The sequence below is a fragment of the Onychostoma macrolepis genome, chromosome 12, assembly GCF_012432095.1.
Source record: "Onychostoma macrolepis isolate SWU-2019 chromosome 12, ASM1243209v1, whole genome shotgun sequence".
Lineage (NCBI taxonomy): Eukaryota > Metazoa > Chordata > Actinopteri > Cypriniformes > Cyprinidae > Onychostoma > Onychostoma macrolepis.
The window spans coordinates 6,423,059-6,445,020 of NC_081166.1; the positions used below are offsets into that span (position 1 = coordinate 6,423,059).

The 21,962-nt window shown below is 36.1% G+C and overlaps 2 protein-coding genes across 4 annotated transcripts in view; both read right to left on the reverse strand.

Moving 5' to 3' along the window:
- kif19 (kinesin family member 19) overlaps nt 1-11,381 on the reverse strand; it is a 45,721-nt gene extending 34,340 nt beyond the window's left edge. Inside the window, exons 1-2 of the mRNA XM_058794284.1 lie at nt 10,950-11,381; nt 8,863-8,943 (exon numbers count right to left, since the gene is read on the reverse strand). Of these exons, the coding sequence (XP_058650267.1) occupies nt 8,863-8,943; nt 10,950-10,988 (120 nt within the window). The 5' untranslated portion in view covers nt 10,989-11,381. The remainder of the gene's footprint in view (nt 1-8,862; nt 8,944-10,949) is intronic.
- A 1,242-nt stretch (nt 11,382-12,623) lies between these two features.
- Nucleotides 12,624-21,219, reverse strand: dnai2b (dynein, axonemal, intermediate chain 2b). Of its 3 annotated transcripts, none has more exons than XM_058793526.1 (13): nt 21,084-21,219; nt 19,002-19,189; nt 18,753-18,914; nt 18,498-18,625; nt 17,727-17,869; nt 17,513-17,626; nt 16,982-17,121; nt 16,735-16,857; nt 16,431-16,654; nt 15,067-15,202; nt 14,805-14,951; nt 13,572-13,787; nt 12,624-12,975 (listed from the first exon to the last, which is right to left on the reverse strand). In XM_058793526.1, the coding sequence occupies exons 2-13, from the start codon at nt 19,182-19,184 to the stop codon at nt 12,901-12,903; spliced, it is 1,791 nt and encodes a 596-aa protein (XP_058649509.1). In that variant the 5' UTR covers nt 19,185-19,189; nt 21,084-21,219; the 3' UTR covers nt 12,624-12,900. The 3 variants fall into 3 exon arrangements, with proteins under 3 accessions (XP_058649509.1, XP_058649511.1, XP_058649510.1); XM_058793528.1 differs by lacking the exon at nt 21,084-21,219 and adding an exon at nt 20,943-20,962; XM_058793527.1 differs by lacking the exon at nt 21,084-21,219 and adding an exon at nt 19,465-19,526.
- Between the last annotated feature and the right edge of the window lie 743 nt (nt 21,220-21,962).

The following is a 21,962-nucleotide window of genomic DNA, read 5'->3' on the forward strand; positions in this document are numbered from 1 at the left end:
TGCTAGAGAACCCTTCTGCACACTGCAATCCTCTTCAAGCTCAAGACTTATCAACAGAGCCCACCTCACCTGATTACGAGGGGAGGGAAGGAGAAAGAGAGAGGGAAATCAGACAGTGAGTCTAGAATAAGATGGGTCTGTATACATGGGTAAAGAAGCATTTGCTAAACCACTTAAAGAAACCCCACACGTCACCAGGAAGAGCTTGTTTAAGGTCAGACAGTCTATTAGTGCGGCATTACACATCCATTTAACTTCTCAGCTCGCATTGTAAACACTGGCATCTTTTTTAACACACTTCAGAGTCTAATAGGCCTCATAGGCCAAACACTAACAGGAATAGGCCAACAGCTTGGCTAATTTGGTTCATGGCTTTTACGGTTCACGGCTTTTACGGTTCACCTGAAAGCAAGCAATAAGAGTTTCTCAATACATTGTAAAAAAATCCACCAAATTTCAAAGTTCAGTTGCTGCCTTACATTTTTTTGTATAATCAACCTGTCTCTTTTCAGTCAAGTCATTTCAACCTAAATTATATTAGACCGATCTAAAAATTGAGTTGAACCTCATATAAGTTTGGTTCAATTATTTAATTTAAAAACCTATGTTGCCATGCCTATTACATTTAACATTTTTTACCGATTTTGAACCATTAAATTATTCTTAGAACGACCCGACCCCATAAATTGAAATTAAATTGGGGTTTCTGTCTCTTAGTCAATGTTTATTAGCTATAAGGCTCATACTCGCTAGAATGAGGACGTCCCTCCCATTAACGCCACCTGCCTCTGACTAGCATTAGCAAGCAGCAAATCTTCATTATGCTGTGAGAAACTGTGTTTGTCAAACAATTTCATGAATTTGTTTGGTCTGAAAAGCAATTTAACAGAAAAATTAACTCCTTTATTTGACGTTCTAAAACTTTTTAAATCAACTTGTCACTCTTATTGTTTAAATGAAGAACATTATAAAAAGACTTTGTAATGTATGAAGATAAGAGTCTTAATAAAAACCTGCTATATGGGCCGTAATGGCCCCCTGTATATGGCCAATGGCACTGTATTCCAGTGATGGACATTTACAGAGCAGGCCAGGGTGCGTACACCATAAAACACAAATGCAGAGAGTCAACCTGTAAAAGAGCTGAGTCTAACAGTTGGCATTTTCCCCAGCAGCACTGCGTCTAAATCTTGTCTGCTGAAGGCTGGTTTTGTTTGGGGAACTATTTCTCGGCCCAGCTCTGAGCCTATTCAAACAGAACGCCTGTAAAAGACACCAAACACTACTTTGTGAGACTCTTCCCTTAGCCCTTGCTGGCCCTAAACTTATTATCCTCCCTCCAAAATAAGCCTAGAAAACAACAGCCGGGCCGTCGAGTGCAAACCTTGAGAACACTAAGAGAAAGGACCCAGGGAGCGGCAAGCGCTTTGAAATCCCATAACCATAATTATACCGGAGATGAATATCTTTGATCCGTGCGGAGCGGTGGGGTGGCAAGAGCGACGCCATGAGGGAGGCTCGTTCTGCTAATTCGCTCTCTCCGTTATTGGACTCGAGGTGAGAGCAATTTGAATGTCCTCCTGGAGACACGAGGAGGAGAAAGATGGCAGAAACTGAATACAGAATGGCCAAAGCGGTGGCTTTGTTGTGCACAATGGAGGGAATTTGCCACGTTATCAGGTACGACCCGAGCTCGGATGAATGCAGGGCTTTGTTTACCCGCCAAGGTCTTTAAAGGGAAACTCTAAGGTCTATTCTTCCTTTCACGTCTTTCCTTTCTTTGTAGAAGGAGTGGTGTCCAAACCACCTGTGCTAACCTAAAAGAGATGCATCATGGGTAAACTCTGTACTATGAATGCAATTTTTGAAGAGTCAATGGATAATGTGCATTAACCTTTTTAAATAATAATCCAAAGTGAGTCTGATTAGGATAACTGCTGTTTTTGTTAGCACGCATCCTTAAGAAGACCTCACATCCTTTAAGTTCATCAGCGCTTATGTTGTTTTGTGAAGGGGGTGAGAAAAGGAAAACGAACAATGACCCTGACCTTGTCTGTGGGTTTTCATGGCAACAGGGCACAGCCCACTGTTTGTGGGAGAGAAGGGGGAAACAGACATGCTAGTGAGCAGAGCAGTTAACAGCCTTTAAAAGCAACAGGAGACACATCCCTCGCCACATTCAAATCTCATTCACTGCCAATATGTTGTCAGGAGCATACGGAGTGTGTAATTACGGCCACAGTGATTTTCTGACTTCCTGCAGCACTTCCTGCTGCCAGTCTCTTTCGGTTACGCACAATACCTTTTACATGACTGTTCAGAACAGCAGAATTTATGACAGATGCTGAGAGGTTTAAGTGATGACAAGTAGGGATGTGATCAGCTTTTTATTATATGGGCACAAGGAAGAATTATTATTTTTTTATCATTTATATTCAACAATATATCAATACTGTACATAGACAGTAATATTTATCTACATCCACTGAAAAACATTTGGTATAGAAATAATTTTCTCAGAAATTGCAAGTAAATTTCACACGTAATTACAATAAATGGCAAGTAATGCATTCATTTAAAAGTAAAATTTTAGAAAAAGTAAAAAAAAAAATATGTTTAATGTCTCATGCTTACTAAGGATGCATTTATTAAATCACAAATACATAAAAATATATATATTTAAAAATATTTATATTCCTGTGATGACAGGAAAGGTGAATTTCCAAAAGTTTTCAGTGTCACATGAACCTTCAGAAATAACTTTAATATGCTGATTTGGTGCTCCAGAACCATTTCTTACTATTATCAATGTTTAAAACATAAAACAGTGATACTTAATATTTTCGTGGAAAATGACATTCTTTGATGAATGAAAATTTTAAAAAGCAGCATTTTTTAAAATATATTTTTATAAATATTAGACTATAAATTACTTTACTGTCACTTTTGATCAAATTATTGAACCCCTGAGGAATAAAATTAATTTCTTTTAAAAAATAAACGATGTAAACAAACCGTTAAATCACAGCTGAACTGAACAGTTTGAACTGACGCATGCATGTTTTAAACTAATACTAATCCTACTATTTTTATTACTATTACTGGTACGCTATTTGTATAAAGTAGATTACGTTAATTTGCTTACACCATTTTTTCAATCACCTAAAAATGGTGTCAGAAAAAGTACATATGGATTTAATGTTTATGTCCATTGATTTCAGATGAATTTAAACAATTAATCCATTACAAAAACATCAAGAGAGGAAGTAACTTTACAATTTTACATTAAAACTTCTATAAAAAGACAGCTCATGAGGTCATTTCATCATAGGTGACACTCCACCTTAAACACACAAAAACAATCTTAACAATAACAAGTAGTAGAACAATGAAGCTGAAGATGAAGCTTTAATCGCTTATGCTCTATAATGAGCTTATGCGATTATAAGAGAGTTATGGCTCTTGTCACGGGCTGTCGTGAATGTTTATCTGCATTCTGAGGTTTAGTGGAGGGATGCTTTGATTAACATTAACATGCATCCACCTTTTAATAAAAACTTTGCCTGTGTGAAACCCTACTGAAAAGTCGTCGCTGTAGGCCGGCGAGGTGCCAAGGTGCCAAGTTGCCTCATTGATATGTATCATCAATGTATAATGACACACAGGTAAGGAGATGTGACAGCACGATTCAACCTCAGCATGTGCTTATGCATGTACAACCTGAATTCCAGAAATGTTGGGACGTTTTTTAAATTCGAATAAAATAAAGTAAAGGACTTTCAAATCACATGAGCCAATATTTTATTCACAATAGAACATAGAGAACATAAATATTGAAACTGAGAAATTTTACACTTATTAACTAAATGAGCTCGTTTCAAATTTTATGCCTGCTACAGGTCTCAAAAAAGTTGGCACGGGGGCAACAAAGGGCTGAAAAAGCAAGAAATTTTGAAAACATTCAGCTGGGAGAACATCTAGCAACTAATTAAGTTAATTGACATCAGGTCTGTAACATGATTAGCTATAAAAGGGATGTCTTAGAGAGGCAGAGTCTCTCAGAAGTAAAGATGGGCAGAGGCTCTCCAATCTGTGAAAGAGTGTGTAAAAAGATTGTGGAATACGTCAAATTGCGAAGGCTTTGCAAATCTCATCATCTACAGTGCATAACATCAAAAGATTCAGAGAAACTGGAGAAATCTCCGTGCGTAAGGGACAAGGCCGAAGACCTTTGTTGGAAGCCAGTGGTCTTTCGGCCCTCAGACGACACTCATCGGCATGATTCTGTCATTGACATTACTAAATGGGCCCAGGAATACTTCCAGAAACTACTGTCGGTAAACACAATCCGGCGTGCCATCTGCAGATGCCAACTGAAGTGCTATCATGCAAAAAGGAAGCCATATGTGAACATGGTCCAGAAGCGCTGTCGTGTCCTGTGGGCCAAGGCTCATTTAAAATGGACTGTTTCAAAGTGGAAAAGTGTTCTATGGTCAGACGAGTCCAAATTTGACATTCTTGTTGGAAATCATGGGCGCTATGTCCTCCGGGCTAAAGAGGAGGGAGACCTTCCAGCGTGTTATCCGCGTTCAGTTCTAAAGCCAGCATCTCTGATGATATGGGGGTGCATACGGTATGGGCAGCTTGCATGTTTTGGAAGGCACTATGAATACTGAAAGGTATATAAAGGTTTTAGAGCAACATATGCTCCCCTCCAGACGACGTGTATTTCAGCAGGACAATGCAAAACCACATACTGCAGCTATTACAACAGCATGGCTTCGTAGTAGAAGAGTCCCGGTACTGAATTGGCCTGCCTGCAGTCCAGATCTTTCACCTATAGAGAACATTTGGCGCATCATTAAACGAAAAATACGTCAAAGAGGACCACAAACTCTTCAGCAGCTGGAAACCTATATCAGGCAAGAATGGGACCAAATTCCAGCACCAAAAATGCAGAAACTTATAACCTCGAAGCCCAGATGTCTTCAAACTGTTTTGAGGAGATGCTACACCGTGGTAAACATGCCCCCGTCCCAACTATTTTGAGACATGTAGCAGGCATTACATTTGAAATAAGCTCATTTTTGGCATAAAATTGTCAAATTTCTCAGTTTAAATATTTATGTTATCTATTGTGAATAAAATATTGACTCATGTGATTTGAAAGTCTTTTAGTTTTCATTTTATTCAAATTTAAAAAACTTCCCAACATTTCCGGAATTCGGGTTGTATGAGAGAACCAATCGCTTTGCAGTGTATGTCTGGTAGCACACGTGCATCATCACGAGCACCTTCCATTAAGCAGAACCGGGAGGTCTGGGTGTGTTTGTCTTGGTACATTTTAATTTAAGTAGAATATCTCAAAGGCGACTGTTAACTCCAACTTATATGTTTGTCAGTGTTTTCAGATCATCTTTTTTTTTTTCCTAAGTGTAGAGAGAGTGTGCTCATGGTTGCCAGATTGCAAAGATAAAGTAAAACACTAGGCAGAAAATTATGTCCTTTTAGAGGAAAAGCTCTAATTTGAACTCTTGACATCTGGCAAACTCAAGCATACAAACTCGTGGAGGTTTATATTTTTTCTCCTTGTTTTATTGTTGTAGAAAATATAGAGAGATACAGTTGGATACAGTTTTTTTTTTAACTACATATTAATCTTGTCTTTTTGTTAATAATGTCAGTGTCGTCTTGTCTTTGCCTCACCTTAGGGATGGAAAAAAAGTCAGAATATTTTCTCTCATAGATTTTGTAAACAAAATTAACACTACCACACACTGACCCACACACTAACGTAGAGAGGTTAATAAATACCAATTTGTCCATGGCAAACACTATGTCAAAATACAGAATTAGCGCAGGATTTGCAAAAGAAATCCAGGTGACATTGAATCAAGCTCTTGTGTTCGATTAACCAAAGAAGCCGATGCACATGTATTAGCTTTTCTATAATAAAAAATATATATATGCGCCCATCAGATTCAGCTTTGAAGGACATGTCGGCGTTGATGCTGCACCAACCCTGGCATGATCTACAGCCGTCAGGTGTTTGGAAGTACAGAAGAGCAGGTGGCTGCTGTCTAAGTCACCCAAAGCCCCTGTCGGTGAGCTCATCCTCTTAAGGTTTACTCCTCCATGAGTGTCTGCCATTGGGAGGAAAAACACCACAGACACCGCTAATAAAAAAAAAAGTCTTAGTCTACTCGTAGATGGAGCTGCCATATGGCATGTTGAGCACAAACAGATAAGAAAGGCGCTTAGTTTGGTTTGTCAGCGAATCTGGATAATTACTTACTAGCTTAGACCAGCATGAACTGGTCTTGTTGTTCACCAGCAAACATGCGTGCATGTTTTTGAGCGTGTGTTTATATCTTTTTCTACACTTACACAAGCTCATTATATGTTGGTACTGGGTGGTACTTGTTCTCTTTCTCTATTCATGGGGATGACTGCACAAACATAATACACAGCGTCAAAACCTTCTGTACATGCTACTAATCCCATCAGCCCTTATATAACCAGTTTGCATTGTTATGTCCAAGTCCTCGAATGTAAACATGACTACCTCAGATGACCATCCATGGGTCTGAAGTCAACATTAGCCATTCAACAAAATACAGTATCTAACTGAAAACCAGGAACCACAGAGGAAGACTGTTTCAAGTTAGCATATAGCATAAAACACAACAACTTAATAATATGCTACACTGTAGGTAAACATTACAACAAAATATGTTTTGAAGACAATCACATGATTATGGAAGCCTGTTTCCACCATGCATAAATAGAGTAACTGCAAATGTTTACCTATATCTCAAAATTCAGACATTTTACTTAGAATTGTGAGATATAGCCTAAACTCATAATTCTGACTCTCTCGCAATTCCAAGTCTACATTTCACAATTCTGGCTTTTTTTTTTTTTTTTTTCTGAGAATTGTGAATTTATATATCGCAATTCTGACTTTATTTAAAATGGCAAGATTTCTCAATTCTGAGGAAAAAAAAGTCAACACTGTGAGATATAAACTCAGAACTCTGACCTTCTTTTTTGCAGTTCTGAGTTTTTTTCCTCTGAATTCTAAATTTACATCTCAATTATGTTTTTTTCCCCCCCCGCAAGTTTATATCTCACAATTGTGAGTTCATATCTCATTCATATCTCAATTCAGAACTGTGAGGGAAAAAGAAAAAAATTGCAATTATATATTCTTTTATTTTTAATTATTTTATTTTATTTATTATTATTATTATTTATTTTTTATTCTGTGGCGGAAACAGGTTTGGTGCATCTAAACAATCACAGTGAAAAACTGATTCAAGAATAATTAATTAATTAATTAATTGTGGCCAATGTGTATTAGAGAAAAACATTTATTTTATAATGATATCCCCCATTTTAAATTCTTATTATCCAATGAAAGGTTAGATTTTTGTAATTTTTTAAATAAAATATCAAAAGGACTAACAATGCAGATTAATTTTCACAGCCTTCTTTGATCATATTTACCAAGGGTGCCGATATTTTTGGCCATGACTGTACATTCATGCAATCCAGCTATTCATTTTAAATGTATCAAACCTTGGTATTGCTAGAAACACAGTCTATCATTTGAATTTCAGAAGTAGCACTTTTGTATTGTACTGTTATAACTATAAATCAAATGAATGTCACCCTGCCTGACACATGCCAGCAAATACAGTTATAATTACAACAATTAATCAATCCAAGATCAGAGTGAAATGGATGAAAATAATTATAATGATTGCCTGCTGAGGTCTCACAGCATTGGCTAATTGTCTTTGTGACTCAGACCCTTGAGAGAGAATATCTGACCGCACTCGCCTCATTCACTAACACTGGGCCTGGTTAGCACCTGGTTATTACAGCCAATGAGAGCTCTAGAGACACTTAAACTAGACCTGTGGTCAATGACGTCATATGATTTTCCAACCGATTTTAAAACAAGACTTTAAAACTTATACAATGGAGATAAATAGACACTGTACTCACCATCTAAGCTCTTTTTATGTGCACAAAGTAGCCTAAACTTTATATTTTTAAAACAACAAAGCATTAATGTCAGTATGGAAGACTGTTTTCGTCACACAATTAAAAAAAAAAAAAAATCTTATACTTGTGAGATATAAACTCTAATTCTGACTTTCTCATGATTCTGAGTTTATATCTCTCTCACTTTTTGTTTCTTCCACAAAGAAGAAAAAAAAAAAAAAAGTAATTGCTCTTATATTTCTTGCAAGTTAACATCTCGGAATTCTGACTTTTTTTCTCAGAATTACAATTCTGAGATTATGAGAAAAAAAAATCTGAATTGTAAGACAAACTCAGAATTGCAATAAGAAAGTGAGAATTGTGCGTGACAACTACCTTTTTAAGTTTTTTATTCTGTGGCAGAAACAGCCTTCCATAGTATCAGTCATTAGTCTCGCATAGCTGACTTTTGAGTAATAGCATAAAATCTGCCCCGCTTTGCATCTTATTCTGGCCAATAACCACCCACTTGTACAGGAAGAGACCGCTTGACCTAGAAAACATGTATGCCTGTTACTAGTTTAAGCATTTTTCTCTGAATAGCATGAGCGCCGGACTCATTAAAAGTAATGCTTTATTCAGAACCTGGCTGAGTCACCTGCTTAGAGCCTAGACCGAAACAAAAGAGATCCGCCACAAGAGTACACAAAATGTACACAAAATACAGAGCAAGGAACAATGAGAGTGCGCAGTCATCTTTTTGAAGCAGTTATCCACATATATTCTTCATTGAGAAGAAACAGTAACATGTAGTGCTGACTCCGTGCCACACACACACACACAATAACTGATACATCTGTTTGCTCTGACCTGGTCATCCACTTTGTGGGCTATAATAGTGGCTCCTTCCTCCAGTTCAGCATCACTCAATGGCCGAACCCGCAGGGCCACCTGCAAAACAATAAAAAGAAAATGCACTGGTTTCAAAAAGTATTTGAACCCTAAACTATTTTTAAAAAGCATGCATACCACTGAATCAAACAATAATAATATTAAACCAAATGACATTAACTTAAAAGAAAAACAACAACAACACTAACAAGATGGCACAAGCACATTTTTCAGAAAAAAATATATTATCATTATGTTTTGTTACTATATTATATATTTTATAATTTTACTCATTTGACCCTCCATCAATTGCATATTTATTCTCTAACTGCTAGCTTTTCTTGTAAAATTAACACTAGCTTTCTTTTTTCTATTCTATCTACTTGTTTCATAAAAAATAAAAAATTAAAAAAGGCTAACCAAGACTTGTAATAGCACTTGCATGTTGTTGCTCTTTTGTTGGTTCTGATTGCTTCTATTGTCCTCATTTGTAAGTCGCTTTGGATAAAACCGACTGCTAAATGACTAAATGTAAATGTAAATGTAATTTTATCATTGTGTAGAGTGATATTTTGTATTGAATGCAGTGAAATTCATACAGTGCTTGCAATATCCTCGGGAAATAAAAGATAGCAGCAGTTTACATTAATCAAATGTGAGCACAATACTCTAATTTGTATTTCAAGGGCATTTCCATTTGAGTCTGCAGGAGAACTGATTTGCACAAAGTTTCTTGTGCAGAAATAAACACTGATGGGTCACGGTGCAGCGATGCAGCTCTACAATCTAAGCAGTTAATTATGCAGCATGAATATTATAGCTAAAGGTTATTATTGCTTGTAGAGCAACAAATGCCATCATTTAATATGCTAACGGGATGCGGCAAAAACAGTTGTGTTATGTTGCTCAGAGCCAATGCTCACATAAAGTCACTGCAAATGTATCCACCTAAATATGGGCCACAGATTTTTATTCTTTTCATTATTAATATATTATTCATTTTATAATCATATAGAAACTGGCCAACAAAAGGTACATGATTGTCACACATTTACATTAGCTAAAGCACAGTAATGATGTATTACAGTGGAAAAAGAGAAAGGGAACTTAAACTGTCGCTGTGAATTATTGAAAGGGGGGCAAAAGATCACTAGAAAACAGGTATTAAGCTCCCAGAGAATCTAAATATAACAAGTGTAGACTGTCAGACTGAAATCTGTCCGGACTGAAATCCACTTGTTTCTCTATATAGATTTATTTAGATTAACTCATGTATTTCTATCATATATTTGCATATAAAATGATAGGCTAAACACAGTTGAAACTCAGATTTGCATGCGGTATGCAGAAATCAAGTATACTCACATGCATAGCTGATGCATAACGTGTCCATATTTAGATTTCATAGATTCTATAACTGATCATACCTAATGCATTAAGTTTTTCACAATTTTTAATCACCTTTTTGCCTCACTGGATCATTGTAAATTGTTTTGCAAATGTAAGAAATTAATTTAAAAAATATAAACACTTCATATAGTCTCTCAATATAAGCTCATAAGAACTGCATTCATAATAATTCTAAACAGAAAGATCAAAATGCTGCTTAAAATTAAGTTTAGATAAAGTTTAGCATGTCCACCAAATGACTCGTGAACTACGCACACACATAAAAAACGTCATGTACAGTTATTTACTGCATACAGTCTTTAAAAAAAAACTGTAATGATACAAGATAGGCAGATAAAACATAAGCTAACTATATATCATAATACTGTATATATGCACACTGTAACTCTATACTGTAACTCTGCATCAGAATGCATATAAAGGAATATACTCTATATAACATTATACATTATTATTATTATTGTTGGTTGGAACAAAGTCTACAACTACGGGATGTTGTTAGAATATAAGCTATATATTTGATGATGCACACGAGTAAATATGTAAACACAGTCTCTAATCTACATGAATACATACACATATTTGGCTGAACACAGTCTACAAACTCCACAAGACACAAGTGCAGGTGCAGGTAAATAATAAGTCAGTGGACTTACTGTCAGCTGCTGATCCTTTGATTCTCCAGTGTCCTTCATCGTAATGTTTTGCGGGATGTTTTCACGGCTATTTGTCAGCTAAAACGCGCGCGTCACGTGAAGAGAGCACAGCAGACGCCGCGCGGTCATGATTCATGCAACGATTCACCTGCGCGTCTCTCTCTCTCTAAGATTATAAAACACGCTGAACGGTCGAACGCGGGTCGCGAGCGTCTCTTAAACGCCCGTGAAGTCCGTCAGGTCCATGTCGGAGGATGTGTGTTTCTCCACCCACAGTAAACCATCCGTGAGTGAGTGTGAGTGAGCGAGTGAGTGAGTGAGTGTGTGTCTGTGTATATGTATGTTGTGTTTGTGATGTCCCTAGAGATGAGCGGTAGTGCAGTGCGCACTGAGACGCGTCATTCACCGTCGATGCTTCTTCACTCAGGTGGACAGAAATTCTCAGACTCTGAGGCAGCAGCGAAACCTGCTGGTCAGGAATTGTACTGCAGCTTTCTTCCTTCGGTTCAAAACTGTTGGTCCTGTTTTGTCAGTAATAAAACAGGACCAACAGTATATATATATATATATATATATATATAATTATTTTATTGTTTTTACAAAACGGTTAGTTACATTCCTCGATTCTGATTGGTCAGCAGCTGTGTTTTATTCATGATACAGCACGACTATGAGCGCTTCACCCAACGGTTATGTGCATCACTGAGCAACACACTTAGCAACATAAACAATCAATAATATAGCATCAAAACTGTTTCGTGTATTATGTATTTCGGCAGAATTAACTGTTTGTTATTTATTTAATGAAGTATGAGTGACCCCTGCTGGCGTTATGTTGCATCTTTCATCTTTAATTTTGAGACCCCAGCCCTTCCCGCGCCTGAGATAAGTTACTGTATGTTGATGTGAGCGCGGCGCGCGTCTGTGTGGAAGCCTACAGTTTCAGAAGTGAGTAGGAAATATTATTGTAGTTATTAGTTCTTCGTTTCAGGTATGATTCTGTAGCTATGTCCATATGTCCATCAGTTTACACTGTAATGACGCTTGCAAACTCGCGCTGTGCAGCGAATTGGTCTGTTTTAAACTAAAATACGGAAAACATACGTTTTCTCTTGCTGAGAGATAAGCAGATGTATATTTTTTGAGAAACTATCATATATGGTGTTAAAACAATAAATGACACAGCGGATGATAAGAGTTCCTATTCTCTGTTTTTATAGTTTTTCCTGACAGCAACAGTACGTTAAACGGCAAGAGAATGTTATGAACAAAAACATAGCTCCATTGGACATCCTCTTGCCGTTTACTGTTGCTGTCAGGAACTATTTTTTAGCGGAAGGACAGCATTTAACGAACTTGCTTCAAAAAAGTAACATTTGAACACATACATTTTTGGTTTTAATATTTTTTTTATTGTGTGGTAACCGTTTTATAAAAGCAATAAGGTACTCGAGTCCGTGCTGTATCCTAACAACCATAGACATAATATACATAAATTCGGATCAGGTTCAATTTTCTGCATTTTCGCATCTGTAGCCAGCATATTGATAGGAGAGGATGACCAATACGAAAAAAACAAAGGAAAAATGTCGGACTCAGTGTGCAAGGACCTTAAGTCTGAAACTACTCTGACAACTGCTGGACTAATTGCAATAATCACACATTAATAAAATAAAAATGCTAAATGTATTTTATTTAATTAGACACTTACATGACATAAGTCAACCATATTTGTATAGCACTTTTCACAATACACATTGTTTCAAAGCAGCTTTACAGAGTTTCTAATCATACTGTGAAACTCCACTCCACTTCTGGTATTTAATCTAATATGTTCATGATAAAAGTTTTCTAACTGAATATCCCACTTCACTCAGAAATACATCACATTATTGAAGTAAAACAGGTTGCGAACATGATCTGAGTATGAGAGCAGCTCTGTTTTGGCAATCTACAGAGAGAAGGAAGATACACCATTAGTTTCATGCTCCTCCTGGAAATCTTTCTCTTCACACACACCTTTCTCCTGAAGGAAAAAAGAAAAGACACATCAAAAACTATGAGACCAGCCAAACTACTTTTTTGTCCAATTAACTGCCTAGAAATCATTAGAGACATATACAACAAACCTAATTATAAACCCCCTCTTTATTTTCAAATAACTTGGGTCCTTGAAAAGGCCAAAACTATTAATCACATAAGCCTTTGAATAGAAAAGCCTATAGCAATACACTTCTGATGCTCACGCAAGCTCAAATGCCTCCTCACCAATCACAGAGGAGCATAAAGCATTCTGGGTACAGATGAAGTAGACTTTATAGATTTTTCTTTCTTTGTCTTTCACAATAGAGCTTATTCACCCCAGCTATCAGGGTTATATATAGAGCCCGGGACCCTTATCTTATTGAAGCAACAATCCAAACATGGGGTGCAATTTGTTTAAGCTCAACAAAGGGGGGCAATTTCATTTGACAGGCTGTTCTTAAAACACACACGTATGACAACACCCATCAAAATACACAGATGTGTGATTAAAAACCTTGATTAAGGGTTTAGACGTCAGGTCTGACGTTTAAAACATTAGAATAAACATGTTCACTCAAGAAGCAGTACATCCTTCACCTTGTTTCGTTCTTTCTCCTCTTTCTTCTTCTCGGCTTCCATGATGTCGAAGAACTCTCTCTCTGCACGGGCCAGCAGCTCCTCTGCGCTCTCCTCCCCGTCTGTGTCTTTCCCCTCGTCCTCTCGGCTCTGTTCAGAGCGGCTGCGTTCCTTCAGACGCATCTCTCTGTGCCGAGCTTCCAGAATCTTCTCCCGCTTGGTCTCGCGTTCAAACATCTGCAAAATACACAAGTTCAGTGTATGATAGATGGATGGACAGAACATACAAAAGTATTTTTACATCCATTTTAGTGTAAGTTAGGGGAACTTTTCTTTCCCTTCGCATAATTTAAAAAAAGCTAGTTTTAAAAGCATTCTAGTTTTATATTACAGATTGTAATAGTTTTTTGTTTTGTTTTTTTATATTGTGTATTTGTATTGTGTAAATTACTTTGTTTTCATTGGACAAAATGTTAGATTAGCCAGATTTTTGTTTTTTTGTTTTCTTTTGAACTTTCTTTTAATCAAAGAATCCTGAAAAAAGTATCATGGTTTCAACAAAAATATTATGCATGCACAACTGTTTGCAATGTTGATAATAAGTAGAACTGTTTATTGTGCATATTATATATTAGAATATGTGACTCTGGAGCACAAAACCAGTCATAAGTAGCAAGGGGTATATTTGTAGCAATAGCCAACAATACACTGAATGGGTTAAAATTATATATTTTTCTTTTATGCCAAAAACCATTAGGATATTAAGTAAAGATCATGTTCCATGAAGATATTTTGTAAATTCCCTACTGTAAATATATAAAAACGTAATTTTTGATTAGTAATATGCATTGCTAAGGACTTCATTTGGACAACTTTAAATGCGATTTTCTCAATATTTCGATTTTTTTGCATCCTCAGATTCCAGGTTTTCAAATAGTTGTAACTCAGTTTTCAGATAAACCAGTATAAATTCAGATAAATCAGTATAAATCTAAAAAAAAAAAGACCCTTATGGCTGGTTTTGTGGTCACATATGATGCTGAAAATTCAGCTTTGCCATCACAGGAAATTATGTTTTAGAATTATAAAAATGTATGAGTTATTTTAAATTTCATAATATTACTGTTTTTACTGTATTTTGTTGAAATAAATGCAGCTATGGTCAATTTTGAACAGTATTATATCATGTAGATTTTTATATGGAAAATAAAGAAAACTTTATATTGCACATGTTCAGGTGTGTTCGTGTCTGACCTCTGAGACCAGGGCCTTCTCGTTCTTCTGCAGTGTGCACAGGCCTGCTGAAATCTCCATCAGTGTGGTAGTACCCAGCTGAGAGCCACAGCCCAGGAAACGGCCGTTATCTTGCACTCGGATGCTGTACAGGGCTTCATCACAAACCTGTGAGAAAAAAAAACACACATTGTGACATTGTCAATGTTTCTTAAAATACATAACGCTGAGATATGGGACTGTGAGATGGGTTCAGTACATGGAAGAGACATTAAGCACCAACTTTGAGGCTGAGAGTTGGGTCATTCTGTTTAAACAAGATGTCCCACACGTCCAAGGTGCCGTCCATCTTTACCGTAAAGAAAACCGAGGGTCTGACTGGACTCCAACAGCCATCTAACAGATGGGCCATGTGATACCTGCAGAAACAGATTAGAAATACTGGCACCTGTGCAAGTTACACCAAACATCTGCAATACCATTTAAAAGTTTGGGGTTGGTAAGATTTTTAAATGTTTTTGAAAGTCTCTTTCAATGCTCAAGGCTGCATTTATTTGTTCAAAAATACAGTAAATGCTGTAATATTATGATAATTATTACAATTTAAAAGAACTTTTTTCTATTTCAATATGTGACCCTGGACCACAAAACCTGTCTTAAGTGCCAATCATCTGAAAGCTGAATAAATAAGCTTTCCATTTATGTATGGTTTGTTAGGATATTTGGCTGAGATACAGCTATTTGAAAATCTGGAATCTGAGGGTGTAAACAAATCTAAATATTGAGAAAATCGCCTTTAAAGTTGTCCAAATGAAGTTCTTAGCAATGCATATTACTAATCAAAAATTTAGTTTTGATATATTTACGGTAAGAAATTTACAAAATATCTTCATGGAACATGATCTTTACTTAATATCCTAATGATTTTTAGCATAAAATAAAAATGTATAATTTTGACCCATACAATGTATTTTTGGCTATTACTACAAATATACCCCAGCGACTTAAGACAAAACCAGTCATAAGTAGCACAGGTATATGTGTAGCAATAGCCAACAATACATTATATGGATCAAAATGATTGATTTTTCTTTTATGCAAAAAATTAATTTCTCAATATTTTGATTTTTTTGCGCCCTCAGATTTCAGATTTTTATATAGTTGTATCTCAGCCAAATATTATCCGATCCTAACAAACCATACATCAATGCAAAGCTTTATTCAGCTTCCAAATTATGTATGAATCTCAATTTCAAAACAATTGACCCTTATGACTGGTTTTGTGGTCCAGGGTCACATATTTTAAAATATAATTTATTACTGTGATGAAAAGCTGAATTTTCATCATCACTCCAGTCTTCAGTATCACATGATCCTTCAGAAATCATTCTAATATGCTGGTTTTGCTGCTTAATATGTTTTTGTTTTTTTTCCCTCAGGATTCTTTGATGAATAGAAAGTTCAAAAGAACAGCATTACTTAAAATGAAATAGAACTCTTTTGTAACAATGTAAAAGTCTTTACTGTCACTTTGGATCAATCATATGCGTCCTTGCTGAATAGAAACTTGGTAGTGTACATAAAACTGAGAACCCCCCCTTATAATAATTTTATAATGCAGCATTTGAACAAAAAAACAGAAGTTACTTGGTCCACATGATAGAGGAATCTTTGATGTCCTCCGACCAGATGCGGGCGGTCCAGTCAGCAACGGTCAGGAAGTTCTTAGGAAATAATGGGTTCCTCTGCAGGGCATAAATGGGACCATGGTGTCCGCTGTACGTGCATACAATCTTCTCAGCTGGGGTTTTTGCTTTGCGATTGCATGAAACCACGAGACCCTGCTCTGTGCCCACCATGAACTTAGTGGGCTTGTGTAATCAAACAAAGCATGTTTAAGTTCTCAACATCTATTTCTACAAGTGAATCAAAAACTAAGAGCTTCTCTTACCATAGTGGTCTCAAACTCCAGCGAGACTGCACCAAGGGCATTATCAAGGTTCCCCTTTTTACTAGGGTCCAGTACGAGTCTCTCAGTGGGCTCACTCATCTTCCGAATGTCCCACCACAGTACCTGGTGTCAGATGTGAGAGTACCTTTTATCTCTGATGACTTCATTAGTATGCAATGCAAGTCTCAGTGAAATATTGTGTGGTTTATTTCTTTATTTTTAAACTTTTGCGTCACTGCACACAGACCTGGCCATCTGTAGAAGCTGAGAAGATGTCCGTGCCTGTCTTCGACTGCAGCCAGATGACTTTGTAGACAGGATCTCTATGGCTGTGTTCGATGGTGGACATCTCTACTGGCTGGCTGCCTTTACGAGTGTCCCAATATGCTGATAATGGGTTAAATAACAAGGTGGTCATGCATAATCTTACAAAAAAACCTCAAGGTTATTCTTGTGCATTCACACTAATACATCTACAGATGCCATTCCAAAGTACATACTCATTTCATCTTTGCATTCAGTGCCATAGACTATTAGTCTAGCCATTAGACTTTACAAAAAGCCACATCTGTTTTATCTAGCAAATGCTATTCAGACAAGGTCAAAAGGTACTTTTTTCCATTAACCATAATTTATTGAGAACTAAAGATGCACAGAGCGACTGAGGCCAATCTAATTACACCACTAAAAGATTTCAGATGGTCATGAGTGTTTTGGTTGCTGGAATAGAACATGATTAATTGTGCATCCAGAGAGGCGCTCAGGTGATAAAACCCACCGATTTGTCCATTGTAGCTTCCCCCAACAAGAATGTGTGAATCTTTTGGGTTGTACTCCAGACATACAAGTGGAGATACAGGTTTCAGTGTCATTTCAGGTTTATTGGGATTTTCTGAAAGTGAAAAACATTTTTTTTCACCAATATTTTTGTCTTTACTATATGTGACACATGACTCAGTTATATCACAAAAATAGCAGTTCTTATGTTATACCAATGTCCCATATGTAGGAGTCGAAGCTCATGTTGTTGGGTGCTCTTTGAAACTCCAGGGAGGAGTAGGCGACAGCAAGTTTATGGTTGCCGTCGGGGTGCCAGGACAAACTGGTGGCTGTGCGCTTCACTTCATTCGGGTCTCTAGAAAAAACAGATAACCCACAGATACCCAAAGTATTAAAAAATACTAGGGACTCAATTGTTCTATTGATGTAAATAATTACAGAAAAAAGAATAATTCGATTGTTTAGAACAAGTCTATCCTAATGTGTACTTGTAAATAGGGGTTAATAATTTTTTGATAATAATAAGATATTGATTATGGATAATTGATAATAAGAAATGTTTCTTGAGCTCCAAAAGAAATAAATACATTTTTGAGCAGTTCATTTAAATTCATAATAATTAAAAAAAATTTTTTACAGGATTCTAAGAAAGTTCAAAAGAACAGCATTTATTTGAAACAGAAACATTATAGATGTTTTAACTGTGGCTTTTGATCAATTTAATGCATCCTTGCTGATTAAAAATATTAATTTCGCTAAAAATAAAATATATATCTTACTGATCCCAAACATTTTGCATGGTAACATATAGAAACTAAGATTATAAATATATATACAGTACATATATATATATATATATATATATATATAAAAGATGCAAAATTTATTAATTAATGTCTTAAAAAACTGTTAAAAAAAAACAAAAACAAAAACTGTTGATCTTGTTGATATATTGCTCAATCATTACAGTTTAGTGCGCTCACCTGAAGACATTGATTGTTTTGGCTGATGGCTGTTCCTCCGATTCCTCCATTACCTCCTCATACTCGTCCTCAAAGAACTCCTGGTAAATATCAGTGGCGTTGTTCTGCTTGCAACAGTGTTCCATAAGCTGCAATGGGCAAAATTGGGCTTGTTTTTCAATAAAAAAAAAATCAAAAACATGTCTTCTGAGATTTAAGTCTCTTCTCATATATTGCTCATTTAATACTTTATGTTTAACAGTTTAAGGCACTCACACCAACAATCTGCATGATGGTGTTCTGATAGTGTTCATCCTTCTCCACTTTCTTCCTGTAGCGCATGGTCGCCTCCATGTCCTCTGGATTGAGATCTTTTGGCCACCCTCCTTCCATATGGTTTACTCCTCGTGACTCTGATTCAAAGCGCTCTGTGTTCACCTGAACATGACAAGAATTTAATGATAATTCAGTCCATGATGGAAAATAATTCACATTGTATTGTTATAGTGTTAATGCTGGTCTCACCTCATGCTCGGACATTTCCTCGGCACACTGAACAGTCACATTACAAGGATCTCTCACTGTGAAGTTTGCAGCGAGGGACGTGTCGGGAAGAATGTCCACATGCAGCTCAGCTGGACGGTCGGAAAAGTTACACTGGCGTCCAAACTCACTGCGCTTCTTTGTGTACACGTACACAATCTCCATTTTGGCTAAAGGTAAGAAATGTTAAAAGAGGACAGTGTAAACAATTATTGATTAAATATGCATTTTTATACTTTTTTTTATTTTTTAACATTAAGTTTTTTGCTTTCACTAGCTAATTTTAAATGGTACTGTAGGGTGACATTTTTTTTTTTTTTTTTTGTAAATATAAATATTTCAGTTAAAAAGGTCATAAACGTCTCTATAATTATTATACATAACGTTTTAAGATATTTTGTTTAAAATAGTTAAATAGAGGAATTATAGTATGTCACCCGCTTACTGATGAGAAAATCATGCTGGTGACAGTTTATGGGTGACAAGTTAATTTTTAAAAATACAAGTATTTCATATAACTCCTAAATAAACGATGTATGGTTCTATAATTATTATACATAGACTTTTTACTAGTGCTGGGCAACGATTAATCATGATTAATAGTATCCAAAATAAAGTTTTTGTTTACATAATATATGTGTGTGTAGTATGGAAGCCCGTTTCCGCCACTGAATAAAAAAATAAAAAAGGTTATTGCGACTTTTTATCTCAGAATTCTGACTTCTTTTCTCAGAATTGTGAGATATAAACTCGCACTTGACTTCTTTTCTCAGAATTTGAGATATAAACTCGCAATTCTGAGATATAAACCGCAATTCTGAGATATAAACTCGCAATTCGGACTTTTTTTCTCAGAATTCTCTAGCATTATCTTATCTTATAAGATTCAGAAATCTTATAATAATATCTTATAAGATAATGCTAGAGCAAGAACATAGTGATGAAAGCACGTTTTGCGAGAGTGAAGGAAATCCACCTGCGTGCATTCATATATTCACTCTCATGTTACAATAATACGCTCTTTACTTGACAGCTGTTGTTAAAATAACGCAATAGAAGCTGCCTCAAACTCAGAAATATAAAGAAATGAAGAATATCGTGTCTGAAAGCTGTGCGCGCCGTCCCCCCTCCCGCACCCTGCCCGGCGGTAATGGTACTGTCCAACCGCGAGCGCAAAACACAGAAATGGAGAATAATTAGTCATTTGTATGTTTGTTCAAAAATCATATTCGGACGCAGCATTCATCTAGTTCATTTTGATAGTGCAAATTGAACAAAGCACTGCAAAGCCTTACACGGAGTTCATTGTGCGAGAAAATCAGAGTTGTGAGATATAAACTCGCAGTTGCGAGAAAAAAAGTCAGAATTGCGAGTTTATATCTCAGAATTCTGAGAAAAAAAGTCAGAATTGCGACTTTATATCTTAGAATTGCGAGTTTATATCTCAGAATTGCGAATTTATATCTCAGAATTCTGAGAAAAAAAGTCAGAATTCTGAGATAAAAAGTCGCAATAACCTTTTTTATTTTTTTATTCAGTGGCGGAAACGGGCTTCCATAGTGTAGTGTGTATATTTGCCCAGCACTACTTTTTACTTTATTTTATTTAATTATTAACTAGTTTTAGAGGAATTATAGTATGTCACACTCTCACACCCACTTACTGAGGAGAAAAGCAAACTTGTGACAAATTATGGGTGACAAATTAAATTAGTTTTCAAAACTTCTGTTCACAAGACTGTCTGCTTACTAAACGACTTGTTCCTGGGCAAAACCTTTAGTCTGAAGCTACTAGCAGCACAGTAGTAGGGCTAAAATACTTTCCCCCTTCTTTCCTGTGAAGCACGTCCAGTCAAACAGCAGCACAACGCTATCATAAGGTCTTTATAAAAACCAAGTATGATTATTATGTAGGCTAACTTACATTTGTCTTTGGTTGCTTTGGAAGGACTTTTAGTGCTGCACAAACAAACATTAAACATGACATACCAAGGCATGTATCAGTCTATGGCAGGCACCCGTTAGGTGTTAAATCTTTCAAAATAAGACATTTTATTAATCTTACCTGATTTTGTGACGCTTTCTGGGTTTTGATGGTTTTGGTTACTCGGGTCTGTAGGAGTTTACCGTATCCTAGCAACGCGGCGCAAGTGACGTCATGTTTACGGACATACTTTCACTCTTTTTAAATTAATTAACAAAATAATATTACTAAATACCAAAAGCAATTATTTTAGAATGTTTCGTTCAAATTAAGCGAACGTTGTTGGCTGTTCTACCTCAGGCTTTCTACTCTCTTTGTTTTTGCTGATGTTAGACAACAGCGCCAGTAGAGGGCGCCATACATCAACACTCGTAGGGCAGAATGAGGGGTGGGGGGGTAGTTTTAGTATTAGTAGTTTTAGTAGTATTATTATAAGTGTAGTTTTAGTATTATTTCATTATCGTTTATTTAACTTTAAGCATCGCAACCTTATCAAATATTAGGCTACTACTGACCGCTATATCTCAGTGACTGTAACGTTATAAGTTTTTGAGTCGAGTCCAGTTACATAAATGCTTGTTTTATGTAGTATGTCGGTTTCAAACAATTTAATCATATTCTTCTTCTCCTCTCTCTCTTACAAACTGAAAGCACCATATGATAAATCGTCATATTTCTGCAATAGCCCTTGGAGTCTAATAATAGATAGGTATAACAATAGGGTATAACAAATACATTATGTAGCCTGTAGTTAGAATAGTAGATATTAACCATAAAGTTAAAACTGTTTTCACATGATTAGAATTATAATGGTCGGGTTCAGGCAGGTTGTCATGTAACTTAAACAGTTTAATAACACCGTTGGCCAAAACATTTCACTTTTTTTTTGTACACTGCCCTTTATATTTTGCAGTTTCATAATTGTTTAAAGGATTACATTTTTGTGCAGAGTCAAAAATA

What these genes read in the sequence shown, in the direction of transcription:
- dnai2b (XM_058793526.1), bottom strand. Translation starts at nt 19,184, where the DNA reads ATGGAGATTGTGTACGTGTACACAAAGAAGCGCAGTGAGTTTGGACGC. An exon ending in CCATCATGCAGATTGTTGGT is followed by an intron (nt 18,626 to 18,752) that starts GTGAGTGCCTTA and finishes TGCCCATTGCAG; the next exon opens with CTTATGGAACACTGTTGCAA. An exon ending in CAGCTTCTACAGATGGCCAG is followed by an intron (nt 16,858 to 16,981) that starts GTCTGTGTGCAG and finishes ATCTGACACCAG; the next exon opens with GTACTGTGGTGGGACATTCG.